This window comes from Lontra canadensis, unplaced genomic scaffold (assembly GCF_010015895.1).
Source record: "Lontra canadensis isolate GAN:19392208 unplaced genomic scaffold, GSC_riverotter_1.0 scaffold51, whole genome shotgun sequence".
In the NCBI taxonomy this organism is placed as follows: domain Eukaryota; kingdom Metazoa; phylum Chordata; class Mammalia; order Carnivora; family Mustelidae; genus Lontra; species Lontra canadensis.
In genome coordinates this window covers 13,814,349-13,838,611 of record NW_022631045.1, presented here as the reverse complement: position 1 = coordinate 13,838,611, position 24,263 = coordinate 13,814,349, and the positions used below count along the sequence as shown (strand labels likewise).

The 24,263-nt window shown below is 40.1% G+C and overlaps 1 protein-coding gene across 4 annotated transcripts in view; it reads right to left on the bottom strand.

Annotated features, from left to right (window-relative positions):
• Positions 1-24,263, bottom strand: part of WDFY2 (WD repeat and FYVE domain containing 2) — a 180,840-nt gene that overhangs the window by 92,358 nt on the left and 64,219 nt on the right. For all 4 annotated transcript variants that reach the window (XR_004384632.1, XM_032874119.1, XM_032874118.1 and 1 more), the window contains exons 2-3: positions 12,883-12,950; positions 463-536 (exon numbers count right to left, since the gene is read on the bottom strand). Coding sequence is in view for 3 of the 4 variants with exons in the window: in XM_032874119.1 (XP_032730010.1) it covers positions 463-536; positions 12,883-12,950 (142 nt within the window). In the remaining variant the exon portion in view is untranslated. The remainder of the gene's footprint in view (positions 1-462; positions 537-12,882; positions 12,951-24,263) is intronic.

Sequence of the window (24,263 nt, the reverse complement as noted above, 5' to 3'; positions counted from 1 at the left end):
GACAAGAAGGAGCAGAAGAGGGAAAGGAAAAAAACATCAAGTATCAGAGATCAGACATGCAGGTCTGAGAAGACATTTCCCTTGTGTTCTGTCACTTGTCTGAGGAAGCACATGACACTATGATTAACCATCTGATCACAGCCTCAAGTATCCCTGCGTGCTCTCACTAACACAGACATTCACAGGAAGGTTCACTCAGGGGCCTCTTAAAGCTCCCATTCTAGCCACTGGGTCCATGGGAAGGCAAGCTGAATCCTGTCAACATTTAAACGGAGACTGATATCAGCTCTCCCTACACTTCACCATAATCTGCTGCACTGCAATTTCCACTTCACTTAGCAAGAAAACTAATCTGTTCATTTGAAAAAAACAACTAATAAATAATTCGCATCACAAGACATATACACATACTCCACAGGAAGGGAAGTATTTCAACTGGAAATCTTATTTATGTGTACTTACTGAGATTGTACCATTGTCTAGACCTATGGACAGTCTTCTTGTTTCCGGGTTAAAAGACATGCATGAACATGGAGCTGAAAGAAATGAACATGTTGATGAAATTAACAAAATGATGACTCTCATGATTCAGGAGTGACTAACTAGCTAAGAGTGTGTGGCTATTTTTTCCCCATTATTTCCTGAAAAACAGTTCATTTAACGCCCACTCACCAAAAAATAAAAACAGTAATCTTACAACCAACCCCTAATTTTTTTTAAGTTATCCTTTTAATGAATATAACGAGTAAGATATTCTCAAACTGGACTAGTTCCAAGGTGCTTGGTCTCAGCTGTTCCGTCAGTATGGAATCGAAATTTGGTTGAGTAGATTAACAATATTTTGTGCTGTGTAATCCCTCTGCCCTCGATCTATCTCTTCCACTCAAACCCCATCTTTAATAGAAACAACCTATCTTTTCTCAACTAGGGAAAAAATATAAAGAAAGATCTTATAATTCCCTCCGTCCCTCATGTACACACACTAGTATAAAAATCTGGTTTTTGATTCCGAATTGTTTTGGGGCATGTGGACTAAGAGAACAAGTCTTTTTACTCTCAGCATTGAAGGCTGCTGAGTGAAAAAGACTGAGGATCTGTCTTGTTTAGGGGAACCACCTGGACACAGGGCCAGGCTGCATAGGAAAAAAATCAAGTCTGGGTAGGGCCTCCCTGTTCTGCAAAATTGGCTACTACCTGAGTATACCTGAGAAGTAAACTGAGCATAACTTGAAGCCAGTGTGGGCAAGAAGTGCTTACTGAGCAGAAAGCTTCCCCATCCCTGCCTTCTCTATTGCCACTGGCTCATAAGAATGGGGCCTGTTGACAATTTACGCTACACTGAAATAGTTGCTCTAAAAACAAGTCCAGCACAATTTTTAAATTTCTCCTCCGCCCTCACAGTAGCCCCATACATGACAAAGTGCTCATCATCGTAATCAGAATCAGCCTCAGCCAGCTTTACTCCTACTTTCCAGTTATGATTAGATGTCTTACTCAAGGTCACACAGGAATAAAGAAGTTGGAGAAGGTTCAAAGACTTCATTCAAACACGCAGTCCTATTTTGAAATACCCTACTTAGATTACCTCTAAACTATAAAAGAATTTCAAGTTCTACTAAGAGAGCCACTGCATAACAGATCACTTAGTAACATTTTTTATTCTCTATAAAAGGACCCTGAACACAAAAAAGATCTTTCAAACCGCATGAAGTATTTGCTTTTTTCTAATTTTCAATCGTGATATATTCAGAAAATGGAAACACAAAGAATAACTCCCCCCTCCCCCACACTTCTACCAGAACAGCAGAGTATCTTTACCCTGATCAGCCACAAAATTAAACTGGATTCCCAAAAGGACACTGCTGCAAAAAGTAGTCAAATGATATTTAACGCACTGCCCTAAGGAAGTCATTCTTTCTCGCCTGTAACCCATCAATTATGTCGGCACAATTTCTAGGCAGGTTTTAAGATGCAAGGTCTCATAAGCCTATAACATGTATTCAGAATTAAAATCTAATGATTTCGTGGAAAATTATCATGTTAGCTGAAAAGAACAAAAGAAAAAATACATTGTGATTACAACCACAGAAAGTACATGGACACCTAAAAACATACATGGAGAAATGGAACTGTTTCTGTGTTCATGTGACAAGATTATTACTGTATTAGTCTTATTCTTTTGCTATTCCTGTTAAAAGTTTTAAATATCTTATGGTGTACTAAGATATAAGCATGAGCCTATGAAACAAAACCCCAAAGGGCTACAAACTGGTCAAGAATAACTTTATCATTTAGCTGCCTGTCTGACCATATAAAAAAGTCTCTTCTGTGTGATTTCCTCCAAAGTTCATATCTGCTTATGTAATAGTTAGAAAACAAACTGCTCTCTGAATGTGACTTAAATGACTTTTTTACAACACTGCGTAGGCTACCCTGACATCTACATTGCTATTTATTTCTTTCTGGATTTCTTCTCCCTTTTACTAGGTTTCCTATTATTCTCTCAACAAAAATGCAGAATGCTTACTGCGTTCCAGGCATGTGATATAATGATAGATAAGGAATTACAGCTGTCATCAAGGAATTTATAGATTGTGGCCCCAACCGTGTACAGGAACTGGAAGACTCATCCCAACGTCACCATTATAGTCCAAATCACTTTATGTTTACAGGAAGAAAACATCACCAGAATTCAAAAGGAAGAGAGCTTTCGCAGAGAATCCCATAAACAAATGAAATTTACTATAGAAATCCTGTTGTTCTAGAACACATATACTTGAACCCAAGATGGTTCTAGACAGGGGATTGCCAGAGCTAAAGAGCATTAGCTTCCAGCTGCCCCCAAAAACAAAGCCACCCACCCAATGGAGCATTATTGGTAAAACACCAAGCAAACCTGTGTGTGTGCGTGTGTGCGCGCACACACTTGTGTATGTTGTGTGTATGTGTGTGTAGCAAAAGACTTTTGGTAGGTGAGCCTTCTGATGCTCCTCAAACCATTTCCCAACTGTGACACTCTCAGAGGAATAGGCCCTGGGCTGGTTACCCATAGGCCCTGGTAGGGCCAAGGAGGCAGGGAGTGGACTGAAGAGAATATTGATGCCCGTATCTGTTACAGTAAATGCCTTTCCTTTTGGGAAATGGGGGAATAGACAGATTGACAAGAGAGATCCTTCTAACTTCAACTCACCAGAAATTAACAAAAAAAGCAGTCTCTGAAAGACTAGTCTCATGGCCCATACAAAATGGGCTCCTATCCATGGAAGAAAATATCAAAGGGGAAAAACTGTCTGGGAAGGATAATAAGTCACAGTAAATTAATGGTAATTCTGGCCAAATGGTAAAAGGGGTCCCTCAGCCGGAAGGGTAGGGAAAAAAACAAATAAAATATGATTTAAGCCACAATATTTGTAGCTACATTGCAAAAATGTGATGTTTCACAAGTAAGAATTCAGCTTTAAATGATATAATACTAATAGTTCCTAGGTCAATAAAGAATTGCTCCATCTGATGGCTAAAAGTTGAGGTCAGAGATGAAATGACTGAGAGCTTTCTACTCTCCCACCTTGCAGGGCTTTTTCCAAAGGCTCAGTGAAATGGCTGACCAGACCCATAAAATGACAATACAGCTCCTCCACTGACTTTCTCCTTCAAAGCTGCATCCTTGAACTCGAGATGAAATAAATACAGCATGATACAAAACCTGAAGATATATTTATTTCCCCCAACTTTAACTGTTTTCCCCAGAAGAAAGGATAACCACACCTGGTAAGCTTTGTGGGGCAACCCCCATTTGCCAAGGCCTCCCACATATACCATCTGTATGGAGTTTGCCTGGGACTGCTCCTACACAAACCCAGTAACTGAAATTCAAGGCCTTGCCACTAGTCTTGCTGATGTTATACCATTAGGTTCCCATTTTTTTCCCAACCTGTCTATTAAAACCTAAGAAAAACAATGCCCATGGTTTATTCCTCAATAAAATAGTACAAGAACTCATTTTTTAAAAAGATTTTATTTATTTGACAGAGATCACAAGTAGGCAGAGAGGCAGAGAGAGAGGAGAGGCAGAGAGAAAGGAGAGGAAGCAGGCTCCATGCTGAGTGGAGAGCCCAATGTGGGGCTCGATCCCAGGACCCTGAGATCATGACCTGAGCCAAAGGCAGAGGCTTTAACCCACTGAGCCACCCGGGCACCCCAAGAACTCATTTCTATGCTATCTGATTAAGACTGATTAAGAGAAAGCTCTTTTCTGTTTCAGACTGAGGATAGCCAAAAGAAGTTATTTGGAAAAATTTCTGGAAGATACTAAAAGGCACAAATAAGATGGAAAAGAAATTTGTGGAGGTCTATGAGTAATGAAAAATAATAGTCTCTTATGTAAGTATCAGGACTTTAGACCTTGATGGCCTGTCAAAATCTTATTTTAAAAATTAAATGCTTTCATAACATTGAGAATTTTTTAAAATGAAATCTTTATAGTTTTAGGCAGGTATTCAGCATAAGGATTAGGAAAAACTGAAATAAAGAGAAGCCCCAGTCTGGGTGGTTATATTAATGACCATTTAATTTGAAGGGAGAAAAGCCTAGGAGATATAAGCCCCAAAGAAATGGAACTAAAGAGACTGACATCAACCTCAACAGAGTTAGTGATTAAATGGATTACAGAGAAATTGGCTACTTGTATTTCTAATACTTCTATTCATCAAGTGGTCTCCAAAAAAAAAAAGATATATATAGATAGATAGATAGATAGATAGATATAGATATAGATATAGATATAGATATAGATATATGGCTCTTGCTTTAAAAAAAAAAAGTTGAGAAGGCATTCTCAAAATACACTTATGGGGGGGTTACCTAATTTCTCTTATTTATGCCTATAATTCTTTTCTTTTTATGACTGATTTATTTTCTGTCCTTTGCTTATTGGTTGGACTTTACTCAAACACAAGTTTCACTAAAGCTGTGGATTGAAATCCACACTGACTGCTTTACAATGGTAAAGGCATTACTAATCCTCATGGGATGTTCTAGTGGTCTCTTTAAAACTAAGCCAACAATGGTACTTCCATGAACAAAACTTCAGGTATTAAAGGAATCCTGATCAAGTTGAATATGAGGATCCTACAATAAAAGGACTTCAAGGAGGGGTGCCTGGGTGGCTCTGTCAGCATTGGCCTTTGGCGCAGGTCATGATCTCGGGGTCCTGGGACTGAGCCCCACATCAGGTTCCCTGCTCAGCAAGAAATCTGTTTCTCCCTCGCCCTCTGCCCCTCCCCTCCACTCATATTCTTTCCCTCTCAAATAAGCAAATAAAATCTTTAAAAAACTTCAAGGAGCAGCCCACCACCACACAATAAATGTTTAATTCACGGACACTATGTCATTCAGTCCTGTTTATCACAAGACAGTATTTATTAGGTTTGCAATATTTTAACCCATGTTTTACTAAGAACACTTATATTTAGGACTTCAGCTGCCCAGCATTAAAAATCATTTTCCATTTCAAGCAAATATTTTATGCACTCTACTAAAACTAACCACTTGTTTCCTTTTAATTTAGTCTGAGTAATATCACCAAAATTATAGTGAATTAGCAGTGGTCATTTTTTCTCCCAGACAGGTTTTAAGTTAGCTACAAGTTTAAGATCTAAGTTCAAAAAAATTTTTTAAAACTCTGTCAAATGAAAATCAAACAAGAATATGCTAAATAAATGCTATAATTATTCAGATTAGTTAATAATCCATTATTTTTACCTTGGATAATTCATGTTTTCATTTAATTAAAAATCAGAAGTTCCTTGGGCATATTTTCTTCTTAGTAAATACAGAATTAAAGATCATATTACATAACTATTTTTGAAAACGTTGATAGTAAAAACAGTGAATTACCTTTACATATGGTTCCCTAACAAAACCTATACTAAAAGAAACCAACAAAAGAATAATATACTTCACAACTAGGAACCAAGGAGTTATTTGAAATAAGGTATAAAATAATAAGATGAGCATTTCCCAATTATACCCATATCCCCTAATCTGCCAAGAAAGTCTCTCAATTGAGTTAAAGATGTTGTCTATAAGTCACCAAAACAATCACCACTTTATAAAAATAGAAATGCCAAATTCATTATTTTAAATAGTTTTTTACTACTAATCTATCCACATGAATTTCCCCCAAAACTTCAATAAATCCAGTAGAAGAGAGAGGAAAACACACAAACCAGTTCCACCAATTGTCTTAAATTACACAAAGTTCTCCTTTGACCCATGGAAAATTCAACACTTGCAATTTACATACAAAATGACCCATTTCCAACCCAGGTATACAGTATGTGAACATATTACTCATTTTAATTTTCTAAATCCTCTATTTTCACATTACCTGTTGCTGTAGAACTAAAGGAAAAGGAAATCAATCTAGCCACAACCTCACATATTGGTCAGTCTTTTCCTAATCCCCCTTGGGTACAGATTAGCTATAGTCTATATTGTTAAGGCACCAAGAACCTGAAAATACTTTATAAATTACTTACTTAATATAACTCACAATCAAAATATTTTTGCAAATTTGAAATCAAAGGAAATGGGACAGTTTATTCATCAGGCTCCAGAGCAGGGAAAATATAAAGGATTTGCCTGAAATGACTCAGCAAATTGGCAGCAAAAATGAAAATCCAATTCTAGTTTCCCACCCAGGCACAGGTTCCAACATACAAGCTATTTTGAAAACTCCAATCTTAAAAAATACATATTTTGGGGTGAATTTCATGTAAACAGTAAGCCTATGTCCAAACTTCATCTCTCTGTCTTAAGATAATTTAATGCATTCCCTACCTCATTTCACAAGGAATTTGAAATGACTTAAAAAGCAGACACAATGAGGGGCACCTGGGTGGCTCAGTCAGTTGGGCGTCTGCCTTTGGCTCAGGTCATGATCCCAGGGTACTGGGATGGAGCCCCACATCGGGATCCTTGCTTGGCAAGGAAACTGCTTCCCCCTCTCTCTCTGCCTGCCACTCTGCCTGCTTGTGCTCTCTCTGTTAAATAAATAAAATCTTTAAAAAAAAAAAAAAGCATCACAATGAAACCAAACAATAGAAATAAGCAAAATGTCACGACTAAAAACAATATGTGTAAGAACAAGAAAAAAAAAAAAAAAGAAAGAAAATGAGAATAAAGATCTGTTGGCAAACATAATAGGTTCCATGTTTTACAATGATCCATAAGGATTGTGAACCAGGTCCCTAGAGCTGTCCCCCCCAACCTTTTTCAACTTACGATACATACAGAAAACTAGATCTGAACAGCCACTGGAGTCAACGGAAGAGATCTGCAGGGCCCGGATGACCGGATTTCCTGCCCAGCTCCAAAGATCAGCTCTCAGGGTCTATAATCCGCTTGGATCATCCCAGCACCTGATGCGGCACACGGGCTGGTAAGTTCTGCCTTAGAGAAAGCAAAGCCCCCTCAGTGCTTCCTCAGAGGCACGCTGAGCACTATGGTAGACAATTACCTCAAAAAGAGCCATAAAGCATCTCATATATGCAACACATAGGTCCGAGCGGAGGACGCAGTGAAGACAGGCATTCCCACAGAGGGCTAACCCAAAGTGGGAAGACTGTGCTGACGAGCCATCACACCGCATGGCCGCCATACGGCCCTCCATAAGCAGTCTTTCTTTCAAACAGGCTTTTTGATAAAAACCAGGAAGCAGTGGTTCAAAATTCCACTTTTCAGTGAGGACTCGAGTTCCTATACATTAAAAGTTAGCCACACAAATCGTCAAGCTGCCGGTCTTGTGTGAAAAACTTAGGGGGTCCCGAGTACAAAGCTCCAGATGGGGCAAATGCCAACTCAACCACGCCAAGGCAGAGAGCTGGAAAAACACAGGTCATTTTATTGCTGTGTTAGGTGTGCCTCTGATCTGCACTTATCTTTGAAAAACCGTCTTCTGTTCCACTTTAGGGACAAATTCATAAACACTGAGGAGCCAAAGTAAATACCACCTGCTTGCCCCACCAACTACAGAACCCACAGAGATTTTCCAACTGCCCGGCACACCCTCAGTCCTACAGCTCCGGGCCTCTTCACCTCCCAGTCACCACATCCTTGGCAGCCAAGCTGCTTCACCTATCCCCATGCCCACGGGGGAAAGCTGGCAGTAAAAGCCCAGACTTGATACCCAATACTTTAATACAATAAGCAAAATCTCGAACACCTGCCTCCCTGGCTCCTGCTGGAGATTTCTATCCTCCATCCCTTTGTTTGACCCCATGAATGGCAAACCGAGTTTAAAAAGCAAATCTAAAATAATTCAACCATGAAAAAGGAAATGCCTATGCTTTTCGTATTTGGTTTTGTTTTGTTTTTTCCCTCTGCAGAGACGCGTTGGCTGAAATGGTACCTATTAGAAGCCTGGAACAAATAATCGTTTATGGCTACAACTGAAACCTCAACTCTATACCCTCCGAAAGGCCCCTCTCTGGTTTCCAAGCTCCAAGAGGTCCCAGTTGGTTACGTCGTAACTTGACCTTCTCACAGGCAATAAGCAGCTAGCACATGACGTACATCAAGAAGATATGATTTTTCGAAAGAATATTAGGTAAGGAAATGCTCTCATTTCTCAGTCACCCGTAAAAATTGGCACATAGGAAATTACAAAACAAGTCATCAGTCACCCCAAATTCTCTATATGCAGCAGGGTTTCAAATGGGGCTTTCTTCAGGGAACCTTTGTGACTATGTTCCCATGACGCCTGTTTCCCGTTATATCACTCAGCACACAGCGTGAGTGGTGTTTATTTTAAGTTCGCCTTCCCCACCAAGACTATACACACCATGAAGACAGGAATCATATGCCCTACTTAACCACTATATCCTTGGGACACTGCACGATGTTGAGTATGGAAGAAACTTTTAAAATCTGTTGAATGAACTGTCCAAAGAAATTAAACAGCATCAATATCTCTTTCTGCTTTTCTTCTTTATTTGCCCTCACTCTTCCCAGTCTATTTTCAGCTCAACAGCACAGTGCCATCAACTGGGACATGGCTCCGTCTTTTCTCTTTAAAGTTCATAGAGATCCCGGAGAAACTGAACAGGCGGGAGTTGGGAGGTATACAATCATGGCTAGGCCATGTCAGAAACTTGCAGTTGGGAGGCAGAGAAACCCACTGGAGGGAATGTTAGCACTCCTGGACATATCTCTTGAATTCAAAGGCAGAAGCAGAACCAGCTTCTGGAGATCAGGAGGAGGAGGAGAAAAACCTTCAGGCATCACCTGTTTTGCTTTCCTTCCCTCTGGAGCCAAGTGGTCCTTCCTCTCTGATTCATACTTCCTTTTAAGGGGATCGGTTTCACTTGTTCTTTATGCACTCAAATACCTCACAGCTATAAGGTTTACATGTTCCCAGCTCACGGGACCAGCTGAGGCTGACACAAGAATTTCCTATTCCAAATTCTAAATTCTGGGAAAATCAGGTTGGCTCAGGAGCAAACAGCCTTCACCAGGCAAGTCTGGTCTCTCCTGATTCCCTCTTAAAGGGGAAGCGGGAGCGTCTCAGAAAACACAGGGTAGGAGGACACACCCCCAAAGCAGATGTGTTTTTGATCATGGTGTGTCTGCTTCTTATTCTTTTGTCTACCACACCCTAAATTCATCCAGCCTTCTCACACCTATCCTTTCAGACTCACTCCCAACATCACACTCAGCCTTCACTGCTCATCCTTTTTCATCTAATGCTTTGTGCTTCCTCCCTCTCTGGGAAACTCCAAATTGTTCTCAACACTACAAAACACTACTATCCTACGCAGAACACAACAAATACTACCTTAAAAGGTATTTTAATAAACAGGTAAAAAAATAAGCCATATGTTACACATACAAGGTATTTTCTTTGTGGTCTCTTCTGGATTTGGAATACTACATATTTTATACCACCATAAACACACCATATGGTCCTCTCTGCCTTGTGATGTCCATGACATAGCCTCTAGATATACTCTATCTTTCTACTTATTTTGTAATTAATACACATAATCATTACTTAAGGATAAGACTAAGTAATCTCTTAACAAAACAGGTTTCTTTCTTTTTTTTTTTTAAGATTTTATTTATTTATTTGACAGAGAGAAAAAGAGGGAATACAAGCAGGCAGAACAGTCTACAGAGGGAGAAGGAGAAGCAGGCTCCCTGCCGAGCAGGGAGCCCAATGTGCGGCTGGATCCCAGGACCCTGGGATCATGACCTGAGCCAAAGGCAGATGCTTAACCGACAGAGCCACCCCAGCGCCCCATAACACCTTTCAACAGAAAGAAATGCAAAACAAGCCTTTGGAAATTCAAAGCTATTTCAGGTTTTCTAACGGTCCAAAAATATAGCATAATTCCTTATGCAACAAGATACTACCTCTCTCAAGTTAAACAAAACTGACTCTTGCTCAAAGATCAGCTACTGCGTTTTCTAAGTACATTCAACTCCTAGGAACATAGAAGGCAATTTCTGATCAATTGTGAAGAATATAGCCTTTTGTTTTTTTACCTCTCTGTGGTAGTGGTAGCCATCCAACAATAGAAGATTATGGAAAACACCTTGACCATATGCACCTTATTCATTTGCAAACCATGGCAACTAGCTCAGTGGCCTGCATACAGCAGGTATGCCAATAAATGTTTGATCCACTAGAATGTGTACTTAGAATGTATACTTACATCCATTTATTTACAAATTAATACCTTATATGCATAAGGCTTTCTATTATGTTCATATAAACATGTGTAAATAGATCAGCATGTTTACTATAATGCTAGAAGATAGTATTCTCAAACATTACATTTAGATCACCTAAGGATCTTATTAAAAATGCAGATTTTGATTCAGTAGCTCTAGCATGAAACCCAGTATCTGCATTGCCAGTAAGTTCTCAGGTGACCCTAATGCGGCTGGTCCAAACACATTTTAATAGCAAAGTGATGCCTTTTTCACTCCCTTCAGTAGAAGGCCATCGGCAAAATAATGCAAATCATTCAAGGGTCCTCCTCACGACTGTGTTCAAGCCCTAGGAAAATGTCCAATAATGTTCTCAGGCACTCTTCTTTAATATCAGACTCAAGTCTGCAGTAAGTATTTATGTACTGAGCACTTCTGCCTGGGGGAGGAGCTACAGCAGCCTGTAGTTATTCACATAGCTTCATAAATGATAAAAACGCAACTAGAGGCTTCTCTGTATTCTCAGTGACATTCAAATAAAGAAAACGTCAGAGAATGACAGCAAAATGTGTCTGGATGTGCACATGGGGAAGGGGGCAGAGAAGCAATGGCTCAGGATGCTGTGTCCCCATGAGAGTCCTATTCATGTTCATCTCAAGAAGATTCCTGGCTCACCATCCCCGAGTTCTCATCATTCTGCCAAGGTCTGACTCTCCTCTGTCTTCATGGTCATGGGAGTGACAGCTCTCTAGAGCTGACTACAGACCTTCCACACGTCCTCTAGTCAGATACCATGTCAAGTTTGATGAAAAATGAGACCACAGATAAGACTGGTTACATCACTCAAAAATCAGGAAAAGCAGTCCATCAGAGAATCCCTTTCCCTTTCCTTTTACCTGAGCCCTCATCACTGCCACAGCCTAAAGAGAAAGTTCACCCAGGCCTTTTGCTATAGAATGCCCATCTGCTGGTGGCACAACAGGTCAAGGGCCAATATAAGAATCACAAGAAGTTTCTTCTTCCCTAATGCAGGACTGACCACTTGGGTGAGCTTCTTGGTTATCATTTACTTACTATAAAATTCTGAAGGCATGCAAAACCTCAAAGATAATTTGAAAATCACAGAAAGCGATCATATCCTTCATAATTCATTTGTTCATCAACAAGCAAAATTGTTATTTATGTTATCACAGAATTCTCTTGCCAGGGGCATAAACTTAATCATATCTACAATTTAGCCTGCATTTATTTTGGCTGTACCCTGCCGCATGTATTTCCCAAACCAGGATACTCCTATCAAGGGGAAGAGGTACACAGTGCAGCAAGCCAGAGGGTAAGCGGGCCCAAACAACAAACCCAAAGAGGGACTTTGCTAGGGTTTCAATTTCAATTAAGATGTGAAGGAAGGGGAGTCAGGGAAATGTTTACTAATATAACTAATAATGAATGTACGTAATTATTTTATACTCAAACATGGAATAGGATACCCAAACTTCATTGATTTTTAATAATAAAACATCAGACTAAAAAGAAATTTCCTATTTTGGGAAGCCAGCTCTTCTCTCCCTATAGGAGAACCTCTGCCAGCACACCAATCTAAGAATCAGTAGTATGTGTTTTTTTAAAATATATTTAAAAGATTAGCTATTTATCAGTACAAGGACATATTTCTCATATAAGAGCTTGAGGAAATGAGATTGACCTCCAATTAGAATGTTTCAATCTTAAGCAATTCCTTGTGAGAACTAAATCATCAATGCTGACTGTCCTGTATTTGAATGAATAACATAACAATAACGCAAGAACAAACTTACTTCACAAATGTCATCACCGGGTAAAATTTTAAATGTTGAAGGAAGTACTCCATGAAAAAGTTAAACAAAAAGTTGGAAAAGAGGGAGACAGCTATAATCAGAGAGCCTGTGTGCTGCAGTCCTTCTTCCATTAATCTTATTCAGAAACTATGAATATATATAGTCAACATCAAAATAATTTTCTTATTTTACATACTGAGAGCTAAAATGATTGAATATGGTACTTTCCATTATAATGATAATCCCAATCCTCAGACATCCCTACTCAAGAAGAAAATACAAAGAAGGCACTCTGGAAAGGAAGGGGAGGGGAGGCCCATGTCTGATTTTTAAAGACAGAGATCCAGATACTTACCAGGCATCACTTGATATATGCTTGGCCAATACTGTCCACTGTCTCTCTTTAGCCATACACGAACAGTCCTGCAAAAGAAAAACAATACGTGTGTTAAATCACAGTGTTTTTAGTCATGAGAAAATGGTGATGGAAACCAAACCTCTTAACTTTAACTATGCTATGTCTTGATTAAATATATTACATATATTTATATAGATAGATAGATCTTAATTATAAATACTTATAAATAAATATGTAATAATACAAACATCACATAAAAATATAAATATTTATAAATATAAATACTTATAGGTATGACAAAATAAATATATTTATAAGTAACTAAATATATATTTACTTATATATAACTATATACGTGCACACCACTTATGCCTCTCCATAGATCCTATGTTCCTTAAATTTAAGGTTTGTGCACACTTAGAATTACACGACTCTTGAAGTATTATCCTCACATGTCTGTATACACACATGCAATAGTGAAAGTGTTTGAAAATTACTACTTTTATTGTTGTTCTGCCTGTCCAAGTTTGTGACCTTTGCCTTAGTCTGCTGGAAGCATTCATCTGTCTGGGGAGTTATTAGGTTTTACTAGTAAAGGAAGTGTGAAGAGATGAAATGAAGCATCTGACATACACAGAAGGGTTACACAGTAAATCCATAGTCTCACAGGCCAGGCCACTGTCTTGACAGAAGGTTTTTCCAGACATGGTCAGGTAACATAAACTTTGAGACTCAGATTCTTGAGCTAGAAGCTGGCCAGTGGGCCTGGATGGAACATGGAAATCCTGCAGCAAAGGCTGTGAATGAAGTTCTGGGCCAGTGGTCAGATACAGACATGGCAGAGACCCAGAGGAGCTCAGAAAGAAGGTGCCAGAGAGAAAATGAAGCAGTCAGAGAGTACTACTAGGTTCTCACTAACCAGAAAGGCCCACCATGAGTTAGTTACACCAGCCATGACAGCATCTGCACAGGCCAACAAGGCAAACACATCTAGAAGGTAATGGAACATTCTTCTAGAGACCAGAGGCAGTAGGAGAAATCAAACCAAGAGAAATAAGCAGTTCCCTACTGGTGGGAGATCCCACATAACACAACACTCACCCCACACACTTAAATCATCCCAGGCTAAAAAGCAAAGACTGAGCATATTTATCTCACACTATTTAAGTCAATGTACTAGACTAAGTTTTAAATTGTATTGGATTTTTCAAAAAATTTTAAAAAAATAAAAAATAAATTGTATTGGATTTTCCCCCTTATCAATGATCTCCTATATGGAGTACTAGGAGAAAAACTAGACCAAATACAGACACAATAAAGAAATAACCATTTTCTCCCCACAGCCACAAGATACAATGTAGCGATATACAGTGACACGATTACATATACATGCAAAAATTCCATCTTCTGGTTCAAGTATCCTAGTTTATAGGATGGACAGATATAATTGAAAATAATTTGTAAAAAGTAATTCCATACATATACTATTTATATACATAGTGCCACACTTAATTTTTTTAGAATATGCTGGTATGACATTTTAATATGGACATTGTTATCTCAACAAAAATAAATACAGGTGACATCACAGAGAAAGGCACAGTGGGAAGCTCCAGGAACCAGTCCCTATACCAAATCAGCTACTGAGCCAGTGTCAGAATCACTATTTTAGAACTCAGAAGTCTAGGTAGGCACTTGCAGCATCTAAAAATCACAAATGTGTGGAAATCAAACAACATAACCTTAAACAACCGAAGATCAAAGAAAAATCGCTAGGAAAATCAGAATGTATTTTGAAATGAATGAAAATAAAGACACAACATAATAAAATCAGTGAGGGGAAGTGAAAGCAGTACTCAGAAGGTAACTGATAGTAAATGCCTACATTAAAATAGAAGAAAGACCTCAAATCAACAAACTTACTTTACACTTTATGGTACTAAAAGCACAAAAGCACACAAACCCAAAGCCAGCAGATAAAAGTACATAATAAAGATTAGAACAGAAAAAAACAAAAGAGAGATTAAAAACCAAAGACAGTATCAGTGAAACTAAAATGTGGTTCTTTGAAAAGTTCACCAAAATTAAGCTTCAGCTAAACTAATTACAACAAAAAAAAGAATGTAAATAATTGAAATCAGAAATGAAAGTGGGAGCATTACTACTTAAAAGAAATGAATTATAATACTATGAACAACTGTATGTCAGTAAATTGGATAATCTAGATTAAGTGGAAAAAACCCCAGAAACACACAATCTACCAAAACTAACTCAAAAGGAAATAATCTCAACAGGCCTAGAACAATTCAAGAGATAGAACCAGTAATCATAAATAATAGTGCAGGACCAGATGCCTTCACTGAATTCACTGAATTCAATCAAACTCTTAAAGAATGAACAACCTTCCAAAAAATAAAGAGGAAGGACTATTTACTTTCTAACATTTTATGAGGCCAGCATTATCTCATACCAAAGTCAAAGATACCACAAGAAAATAACAGTCCCGGGGTGCCTGGGTGGCTCAGTGGGTTAAAGCCTCTGCCTTCGGCTCAGGTCATGATCCCAGGGTCCTGGGATCGAGCCCTACATCGGGCTCTCTGCTCAGCAGGAAACCTGCTTCCCTTCCCCTCTCTCTGACTGCCTCTCTGCCTACTTGTGATCCCTGTCAAATGAATAAATAAAATCTTCAAAAAAAAAAAAAAACCAGTCCCGTATCCCTTATCAATACATATAAAAAAAAAAAAATCCTCAACAAAATTCTAGCAAACCAAATCAAACAGCACACCGAAAGTATTACATGCTATGACCAAGTGCAATCTGTCAGAGGAATACAAGGGCGGTTCAACATAAGAAAGTCAATCAGTGTAATGTAGCACATTAACAAGATGACGGGGGAAAAGAAAACACAGATGATTATTTCAGCAAACACAAAAGCCCGTGACAAAATCCAACAACCTTTCATGATAAATAACACTCAGCAAACAAGGAATGAAAGGAAGTTTTCTCAACCTGATAAAAGATATTCTTTAAAAACTCACAGCTAACATCATACTCAATGGTAAAGACTGAAAGCTTTCTCCCTAAAATCAAGTACAAGACAAAGATGCCCACTTCCACCACTGCTTTTCAACATTACTAGAAGTCCTGGTCAGAGTAATTAGGCAAAAAGAAGAAATGTAAGGCATCCAAATTGGAAAGGAAGAAGTAAAACTATCTGTATTTGCAAAGGACATGATTCTACATACAAAAAATCCCCACAAATCCACTACTAAAGCTCATAAACAAATTAAGCAAAACTGCATGGTACAGAAATCAATACACAAAAATCAGTTGTGTTTCTATACACCAGCAACAAGAATTGTGAAAAGAAAATTAAGAGAAAAATTCCATTTATAATAGCATCCAAAAGAATAAAACCCCTAGAAATATATTTAACCAGGTAAGTGAAGGCCTTGCACAGTGACAACTACAAACAACTGCTGAAAGAAATTAAAGAAGACACAATGGGATTGGGAAGGTATCCCATGTTCATCAACTGGAAGAGTGGATATTAATACGACAAAACTCCCCAAAGCAATCTACAAACTGAATGCAATCCCCTCAAAACTCCAACAGCTTTTACTGCAGACATGGAAACATCAGTCTTCAAATCTATGTGGAATGGCAAAAAGCCCCAAATAGCCACAACAATATTGGAAAGAAAAACAAAAGTTGGAGGCCTCCCAATTCCTTATTTCAGAACTTACTACAAAGTTTCAGTAATCAAAACAGCATAGTATTATTAGCAGAAGCATAGATATGAATCAACAGAGCAGAGCTGAGAGTCCAGGTATAGGTGCAAACAAACACCTACAGACCATAATTTTTTTTTTTAAGATTTTATCTATTCATTTGACAGAGATCACAAGTAGGCAGAGAGGCAGACAGAGAGAGAGAGAGAGAGAGAGGAGGAAGCAGGCTCCCTGCTAAGCAGAGAGCCCAATGCGGGGCTCGAGACCCAGGACCCTAAGATCATGATCTGAGCTGAAGGCAGAGGCTTTTTAAACCACTGAGCCACCCAGGTGCCCCCGGACCATAAATTTTTGACGAGGGTGTCAAGATACTTCAACATGAAAAGAATAATCTCTTCAACAGATGGTACTAGAACAACTAGATAACCACATTCAGAGAAATGAAGTTGGACCCCAACTTCACTTACAAAAACTAGGGATGGATTAATCACCTGAATATCAAAGCTGAAACTAAAAACTATTAAAGGAGAACACAGAGGCACATCTTCATGACCCTGACTTCAACAATGGACTCTTGAGTTGGACATGACAGTCTGAGCACAAAAAATAAATAAATAAGTTAGACCTCATAAAAATTCAAAACTTTTGTGTAACAGAGACATCATCAAGAATGGGAGGACAAGCTACAGAATGGGAGAAAATGTTTGCAAATCAGATGATGGAGATTTAGCGCCCATTCTATGTAAGAAACTCTTATAACTCAACAAAAACAAAATGACAAGCAACCCAATTAAAGGGTGGACAAAGGGCTTTAGTGGACATTTTCCCAAAGATTAACAAGTAGACAAAAAACACATAAAAAGATATTTGACATCACTGGTCAACAGGGAATGCAAATCAAAGCCACAGTAAGATACTACTTCCCACTCACTAGAAAGGCCTATAATAATTTTTTTTATGGAAGTTAAGTGTTCTAGAGGCTATAGTGAATAGAACACTCATACATTCCTCAAAGGAATGTAAAATGATGCAGCCACTGTTGAAACTAGTTTGACAGTTCCTCAAAAAAACAGCAAACCATATGACCCACTAATTCCACTCCTAGGTATGTGCTCAGAAGACCTGAAAACACATATGCAAACAGATATGTCTTCATGTATGTTCATAACAGTACAATTCTTGCCATTTGCTACAACATGGATGGATCAAGAGGATAATGCTAGGTGAAATAAGTCAGTCAGAGAGACAAATACCGTATGATTTCACTCATGTGGAATTCAAGAAATAACAGACTTTTTTTTTTTTAAGATTTTATTTATTTATTTGACAGAGAGACAGATTGCAAGTAGGCAGAGAGGCAGGCAGAGAGAGAGGGAGAAGCAGGCTTCCCGCTAAGCAGAGAGGCCGACGCAGGGCTCGATCCCAGGACCCTGAGACCATGACCTGAGCCAAAAGCAGAGGCTTAACCCACTGAGCCACCCAGGCGCCCCAAGAAATAACGGACTTTTAAAGATAGAGCACAAACTGGTGGTCGCCAGAGGGGAGGGAGATGGGGAATGGGTGAAATAGGTAAAGGGTGATTAAGAGTACACTCATCACAGTGAGCACAGAGTAATGTACAGAACTGCCGAATCACCACATTGTGCCCCTGAAACTAATATAACACTGTATGTTAACTATACTGGAATCTTAGAAAGTAATACATTTCTTTATAAAGAAAAAAAATGATAGCACAATTCACAATAGCCAATAGGTATAAACAACCCTAAAGTCATCTGCAGATGAATGGACAAACAAGTTGTATATATATAAAATAATTATCAGCCATGAAAAGGAATGGAGTACTGACACATCCTAAACTTGCTTGAACCTCAAAAAGATTACACTAAGTAAAAGCAGCCAGACAACAAAAGTCACATACTGTTTGATTCTTTTAAATGAAATGTCCAGAACAGACAAATCCATAGGGAGAGAAAGATGAGAGGTTGTCAGGGGATAAGGGTGGGAGGGCAAGGGGAGTAATTACTCACTGGGTAATGGTGTGTTCTTCTGGGGTGATGACAAAGTTTTGAAACTAAAGATAGCTGGTGGGTACACCACACTGTGCACGCACTAAATGCCATTGAATTGCACATTTTAAAGTGGTTCGCTGTAGGTCATGTGAATTTCACCCCAATAGACATTTAAGAAGAACAAGGAATACAGACTTGGCCTGGAGTTGAGGCAACCACCTTCGATCATGAGACAACAAGCTTGAGGACAGAAGGAGACATGCTGAGTTCCACAGGTCTGAAGGCAGAAAGGGCCTGGCCTCAAAAGTACCCCTGAGCCAGCAACCCTTATAGTAACTGCAGACTTGCTTGTGAGATGATTTCCTCTATTTCTACCTGAAGCCACTGTCGAAGGATTTTGTTACTGAGATCGGAATACATGTTAACGGACAGAGATGAAGGAAAGGAATGTCCTTCTTTAGGTTTGGGGTCTGTCCAAGTACATGATAGTGCTGTCATTCAGAGATGGGGAACAATGGAAAAGGGCAGGACTCGGGGTGAGAATCATGAGCTCAATTTTGAACATTTAAATCAGAGGTGTCTCTGAGTTAGCCAGGAGTTCCTAGTTCATGGAAAAGGAGAATTATAATCAGAACCTATGGCAGAAAGTTGTTGTGAAGATTAAATGTAAGCTTCTTTTTGTTTTCGAAGATTTATTGATTATTTGAGAGAGAGAGAGAGAGAGAGAGAGAGATTGACTGTGCGCATGAGTGGGCGAGCAGGCAGAGGGGGAGAGAATCTCAAGCAGACTCCCCAGTGAGCATGGAGCCCGATGCTGGACTCAACCTCATGACCCTGAGATCATGACCTGAGCTGAAATCATGAGTTGGTCGCTCAACCCCGACTGAGCCACCTGGGCCCCCTTAAATGGAAGGTACCTGATGTACAGCAAGTACTCAGTAATTGTCAACAATTATTATTCTTGTCACTATTATCACTATTTTTTTAAAAAAACACATGAATCCAACATTGCTTGGGAGAGTTCAAGATCCAAAGCCTTTCTGGCTTTGCCAACATATGGACCATTTGAATCCTTGATGTAAGTGATTTTTCACTCAGTTTACAAAGATGTCCTGTACATTATTCACCCGTCCCTTTATCCATTTCTTTCACATGTACTGAGTATCTACTATGTGCCCGGCACTGTGCAGGAGCTCCATGTGGACAGACATGGAAACATCATTACAACCACGAATGATAAGGGCTACGAGGGATTTTGAATCCACGTAAGGCAATGTAGGAAAGGTATGTAATCCACGTGGAGAAGGGTGGCAGGCTGACCCTAGAGGGACGGTGTTACCTATTATCCCATTTACTTCCTTCACTGCACTGGCCACAGCCTCTTATTTGCTTTACCCACTGACAAATATGCTTATTATCTGAAAAACAAAAATAAGAAAACAGCATGATAAGAGAACATTCTTTTATTGCTCACTGCTATCTACCCAGAGGCTGCCAGAGGGCATCACACATGGCAAATAAACGCTAAATACATGGTGGGTGAATGCAGACAGGCTAGTCCAAGGCGGCAGAGTCTGCTGGTCGCCTACACGAGACTCATTCTCCTCTTCTTCCTTAGCAGCTGTTAACGTGACCCAAGAGGGAAGAGCAGAGCCCAAAGGCCAATAAACAGAAGACGACAGACGGCAAGCTAGACGGGATGCTTGGCAGAGGTGATCTGCTATGGACACTACTACAAGGGAACAAAAAGAAGTCTACTGGGCTTTGCAGGGGACTGTTTTGCCCACGGAATTCCGAACGTGGCCTCCCGACAATCCCAACAATTATCGATCTCGTGTCACCAACGAGGGCTCTGAGGCACAGAGAGCCCCCAGGTCATGCAAAACCACAGTGTGAACCCAGGCATATCTAGCCTCCAAGACTGCTCCTCTCAACCACCACGCTATGCAAAACTCTTCCCACCATGGGGGGGCGGGGGCAGGGCAGGAAGGCAGGAGAACAGAGCGAGCTGTGTTTTCAACGTACTGAGTTTAAAACAGCTATAGAGGTGGACCAGCTTCTTCTGTGGGGATGAGAGCTGAAGGGAGCAACTAAACCGGGCGTGGCCAGGCTGTAACTCTACTATGATATTAGTACAATCAATGCTCCTGGCCTTGCAGGTGCATAAATTATAAGGTTACATAGATGTGTATGTATGTATATACATACAAACATTTAAATAATAGTGGTCCAAAAATTCCAGTAAAAAAGATACATAACAATACAGCTAATAAAGGTCTGTTTTAAGATTTTTTTAAAAAGATTTTATTCATTTATTTCAGAGATATAGTGACAGAGAAAGAGAATGAGCACAGACAGCAGCAGAAGGAGAGGGACAAGCAGGCTCACCACTGAGCAGGGAGCCTGAGGTGGGGCTCGATCCCAGGATGCTGGGATCAGGACCTGAACCAAAGGCAGACGCTTAACAGACTGAGCCACCCAGGAGCCCCTGTTTTAAGATTTTTTAAAATAGCTGCATAGGTCAAAAGGGTGGCAGGCTAGTATTAGTTTTAACTTTAATAATAGTGACAAGCATTTTTACAGAAACAACAGCCCAAAACACACTGCATATACATTTATTCCTTACAATAGTTCTATGAAACAAATCATCCTTTATTTTATTATTTTTTAAAGATTTTATTTATTTATTTGATAGAGAAAGTGAGAGAGCACAAGCAGGGTGAACAGTGGGGAGACAGAAGGAGAACCAGACTCCCCGTCAAGCACAGAGCATAATACAGGGCTCTGAGCCACGTAGACGCCCCACAAATCATCCTTTAGAGGTGAGAAGGCGGGACGCCTGGGTGGCTCAGTTGGTTAAGCCACTGCCTTCGGCTCGGGTCATGATCCCAGCATCCTGGGATCGAGTCCCACATCGGGCTCCTTGCTGGGCAGGGAGCCTGCTTCTCCCTCTGCCTGCTACTCTGTCTGCCTGTGCTCTCTCTCTCTCTCTCTCTCTCTCTGACAAATAAATAAATAAAATCTTAAAAAAAAAAAATTAAAAAAAAAAATAGAGGTGAGAAGGCCCAGAGAATTTAAACAATTTGCCTGAACCACTAACCTGCAGTTATTTTAAATTCTGTACTCTCTTCACTAAACATATTGCCTTCCTTATACCAACATGTATTAAGAGCAACTAATAAATTTTATAATTAAAAATAAAATTACATAAAAGTATTTGCTCCCTTATCTTTAGAGGTATATTAACAGTTTAAAAAAGAAAAAGAAAAAAAAAAAAGGCACTACATCCTAGAGGTCAAAAGTAAAATTTGGACAGCTAGGAATTTCCTAGATGAATGTAAATTTCACTATACAAAGCTGTAAGTATTAATTTTTTTGCAAATTATATTTTTAAAGCAACACAAAAAGTTTTTAATAGTAAGTGAAAAACTTTTTTCCTTGAAAAAAAATTCAAGAAAAAAACCAGCTGTGATTAAGAGTCATGGTTAAGCCAGCAGAGGTCACTGTCCTGGAGAAAAATCCGTGTCCTCCTGAAAAGCAGAGAAGTGCATTCACCCCACACACAAAGGCCTGGATTCACAGGAACCTGACAGAGCCATGCACCTTGCACTGTCTACCTTACAAGGTCCTGTCTTCTTCTCCCCCTACCTACTCTTCTCCCCCAAGCTCTGACCAAAGGCAGAAACAGACACTAAGACAGTTGGGAGAAGCAATTCTCATCTCCAAAATAATCTGACAGGATACCCCTAGTGGGCCTCAGTCAGTTTAGCAGCTGGGCTGTTTTGAAAACAACATCATCTTATTCTATATTGGACACAGCTGACCACATTTCAACAGGTAAACATTACTGTTAACTATTAGCCTTAAATATTATTCCTTAAACCTACAAGAGTTTTTTTTCTTTTCATTTTCAAGGTGAAAATAGATGTTAGATGAATTGTAGTCTTTTTTTTTTTTTTTAAGATTTTATTTATTTGACAGAGATCACAAGTAGGCAGAGACGCAGGCAGAGAGAGAGAGAGAAGCAGGCTCCCTGCTGAGCAGAAAGCCAGATGCGGGGCTCAATCCCAGGACCCTGAGATCATGACCTGAGCCAAAGGCAGAGGCCTAACCCACTGAGCCACCCAGGCGTCCTTGAACTGTAGTCTTTATCAACACTCCACGATGATCAGTGCACGTTTGCTCCTTGACTGAGTTCTAAACACCACCAGAGAAGGACCCCACTTTATCATACTCGGCATCTGCCCAGGGCCAAGCTCCATGCCAGGTCCAAGAAGCGGTAGTCATCATTTCCAAAAGATCAAGAGGATCAGTCGAAAAGTTCCTCCCCCCAGCCACCCACCCCCACCCTGTCCACCACCAGGAAATTCTCTGATCACATCCGCAGAGACCTTGTGCAGAATGGCAGCAAAGAAGCTTATCCGAAACCAGGAGATCTGTACCCTGTGCTGGTGGGGAACGGGGGATGATGAGGAAAGAGCTGTAAATCCTTCATTCTACCAGTCTACCAGTCCCTAAAGAAATGAGAAATGCAAGGGCATTCTGACCGTGCCTCCCATCCCACTCCAGCTCCATCCAAAGAATGGAATCCAGTGCCTGCCTCCACTACAAACTTAACTAAGTTGGGTGTGACCTCCTCACAGGCAACCCTCCCCCAGCAGCCAATGAGATCACCCAGAGAGATCAAACTTTCAATCCAGCAAGGGAGTCAAATGTTCCCTTTATGAGATTCCCAAATTTTAGTTTTGTACTTGACTTTCTTGTTTCAGACTGTGCTAGATACACACAAACTGGCAATAAGAGTTTAGTAACACAGAGTTGCTGAACTATGTATGCGCACACACGCGCGCACACACACACACGGCCAAGCACCATACCAGGCCCACTCCCACCCCTATCCTATCCAGGAAAAATAAACCCTTTGTTCTAAATTCTAGCAGTCTTTAAGAGCCCACTTATGCAGATGGAGACAATGAATGGCAGGGACTGGAACAATTTGGGATTTTCCAAGACTATTCAAATCTCGAAGTGAGGGATTCGGTCCCATTGCCTCACAAATGTATCTATATACATTCATTCACTGACCTGTTGATCACTTAAAACACCTACTAGGCACAGGATGGGAATCACACTAGAGGCACAAAGACAAACAGTGCCACCTCTGTTCTCAGAAACTCGCCACCCACTGCGTGCGACAGGCGGCAAATCACCACAACTCAGACAGGTGAGAGCTTGGGCTGGAGCAGCCCCTGCTGTTCCAGAAGCATGCAGGGGCATCGAACTCTGAAATGGAGCCTGGTTTAGATGTTAGGGGGACCATCCCAGAGATGACGATGTCTGAAACGCAGGATGAGGCAGCATCTAGCAGAGGAAGGGGGCCGGGGATGAGGGCATGCTCCTGGTAAGGGGAGCAAGGCACACACACGTGGAGGCAAGGCGGCAGAGAGGGGCCTGGAGGGGTAAGGAGACCCCAGCTGGACAAAGGAGCAGGCGGGAGGCCACATAGGGCTCTGTAGGCCATGCTGATGAGTCTGGGTTTTACTCCAAGGATAATGGGGAGCAACTGAAAACCAAGCAACCAGTCACAAAATCACCATTTTTTTGTTTGTCTGGGGAAGCCTGGAAGAAGAATGCT